General features: G+C 20.1%; 1 protein-coding gene across 1 annotated transcript; it reads left to right on the forward strand.

The window, feature by feature from the left end:
• Positions 1-878: 878 nt before the first annotated feature.
• PRELSG_0021800 (reticulocyte binding protein, putative) lies at positions 879-2,628 on the forward strand (the record flags this gene model as incomplete). The annotated part of the gene is made up of 2 exons (XM_028679926.1): positions 879-933; positions 1,055-2,628. Coding segments are annotated over 2 exons (1,629 nt in total), but the record flags the coding sequence as incomplete, so codon positions are not given.

The following is a 2,628-nucleotide window of genomic DNA, read 5'->3' on the forward strand; positions in this document are numbered from 1 at the left end:
ATATGATAATTTTATGTTATGTAAATAATTATTTAAAAAAAAAAAAAAAAGCAATTATAAAAATTAAAAGGAAAAAAATGAAAATTTAAATATTGGTAATGATTATATGGTTCAACTTCGTTTAATATCATTTATTTACATTTGATAATTAGATATAAATATAAAAAAATTAGCAAATAAAAAAAAATATAAACAAGATTTTATAAATTTATTTGTGAGGAGATTTTTAATTTTTTTTTTTTAATAAAATGAAGATTATTAAGAGTTTCTATTTAAGAAATTAATTTTGACCCTTTATGAGCACAATATAAAATTTAAAATACTTTGATTCACTTAAAGTTATTACACATATATATATATTTCAGTACAATTTTAAATAGCATAAACAAAAATTAACAACACTTTGACCTTTTTTATTTTATATTTTTTCTTTTTTACTTAAAAAAATATCTTTATGCAAAGAATTAATGTTTCTAAATTAAAGATTCATAAAAAATAAAAAAATTAAATAATTTTTTTCTTGTTTCAACTGTAGTTTGAGATGAATTTTTGAAGTATATTAACTTTTTTTATACATGATCTCTTTAATTTCATCTTCCTAATATTTTAAGGTAATTATTAGATTATATTTTTTTTTATTTTACACATATTCATATATATACGCATGAGAAAATATTTTACTCTTTATCTTTTTATTTTATCTTTTATTTTTTTTTTTATTTTTTTAGTTAACATGTATATGAATATACTAAAAAAATAAATTACGTAATTATATTAAATTTATATTTATATGAAAAAAAAAAAAAATCAAAAAAAAAAATTTTATTTTAAATTTTAGATAAAATAAATAGGATAATTAAAATTATGTTACTTTAAATATGAGAACAATAAAAGGTTGTATAAGTTGTTTGATTACCACACTTACATTTTTAGGTATTATAATGAATATCTGTATACTTATAAAATTTTTTTATCAACGTTTTTAAGGAAATATATATTTTTTTTTTCCGTTCTAACGTTTTTTAACTTATATTTCATTTATATATATATATAGGTTTACACTATGAAAAAGAAGTTAAAACATCATTAAATAGATCTAAATTTAGTACAAATAATTTATCATTTGATCCTAATTTAGAAAAAAACAAAGAATTAGAAAATAATTCTATTGCAAAATATAATATTAAAGGAAAAGAGGGAACTAATAGTACTAAAAATTCTTTTATTCAGAGTTTGAATTCAACATCAACTGAAGAAAAAGATTTAGGTGGTTACAATAATTTCGTTATAAAAATTAATGAAGCTTTTTTTGAAGCAAAACGTGCTTATATAACTGCTAATTCTTATAGATATTCGCGTTCATATATAACAAAATATTCAAATGAATTTTATGCAGCATCGATGAAACATATATGGGCTTTTCTAAACTGTGAAGAAGATAATATACGATTCTATAAAAATACTAAAAAGGATATGAGAGAACAATTTTACAATTTACTTTCACTGAAAGAGGATGATAAAAAAAATGACTTATATAAAACAGAACTTCCTAAATTCAAATCAAAAATAGAAAGTCATCTAAGAACTATAGATTGGAATCGTAAAAGATGTAAAGGAAATGACAATAATGCTTATAGAGAAGTAGATTATTATTTACTCCGTGAATTTTGTAGCATATGGGGATGTATTAATAAGATTGTTTCTTTCACTAAAGGTTATGCATATAATACAAATATTGCATATTCAGATGCTATGGATAGAGCAATGCATGGGGTATCACAATATAAGCTTTCTGACAAAAATTTTTCAGAAATTAGAGATTTTTTAAATTCTGATAGAGTACAAATAATTATGAAAGAAAATATATGTAAAAAAGAACTTAAAAATTCTTTAAAGTTATTAATAGAAGAAATTAGTGATATGAATGATACTTATGTGAAGGATGTAAATACAGAACATAATTTTTTTTCTTCTTATAAAAATGATTGCAAAAATGCAATGTCAATAAATATTACTAAAAATAATATTACATATATTTTTACCACCGCTTTACAACATAATGGAGGATATCAACAATATAACATATGGAATAATCAATTAAAAAGCAATTTTTATGAAATTCAAAAAAAATTTAAAGATTTACTTAAAAATGCACTTAAAGGATTAGGAGAAGAAATAAATTCACTAGTTTATCCTGAAAATGTAATAATGGAAGTAAAAAAAATATTTACAGAAGGAAATGATGCATACCATCGTACAAAAAGTCTAATTGAAGAAAATTTTAGATTAGAAAATTTGTCACATAAATATAAAAATAAAAGAATTTCTGATATTACAAGTGAACTCACTGAATTATATGCTAGGGCATTAGCACATAATATTAATTTGAAAGATAAATTTAATTCATTTAATACAAAATATAAGTCTATTGAATCTAATATAAATAGTGTAGAATTAGCAAAAAGAGAATTACTACTAGAAGAGAGTAAACTAACAGATATTACGTATGATATTTTGGCAAAAAAAAAAGATATTGAAGATATCATAGGGTCAGCAAATAATGAACTTGCTTTATTAAAAAGTGATTATGATGAATTAATGACATTAGTAAGTGAAATTCAAAGTTCA

This window comes from Plasmodium relictum (genome assembly GCF_900005765.1).
Source record: "Plasmodium relictum strain SGS1 genome assembly, contig: PRELSG_00_v1_268, whole genome shotgun sequence".
NCBI classification, from domain to species: domain Eukaryota; phylum Apicomplexa; class Aconoidasida; order Haemosporida; family Plasmodiidae; genus Plasmodium; species Plasmodium relictum.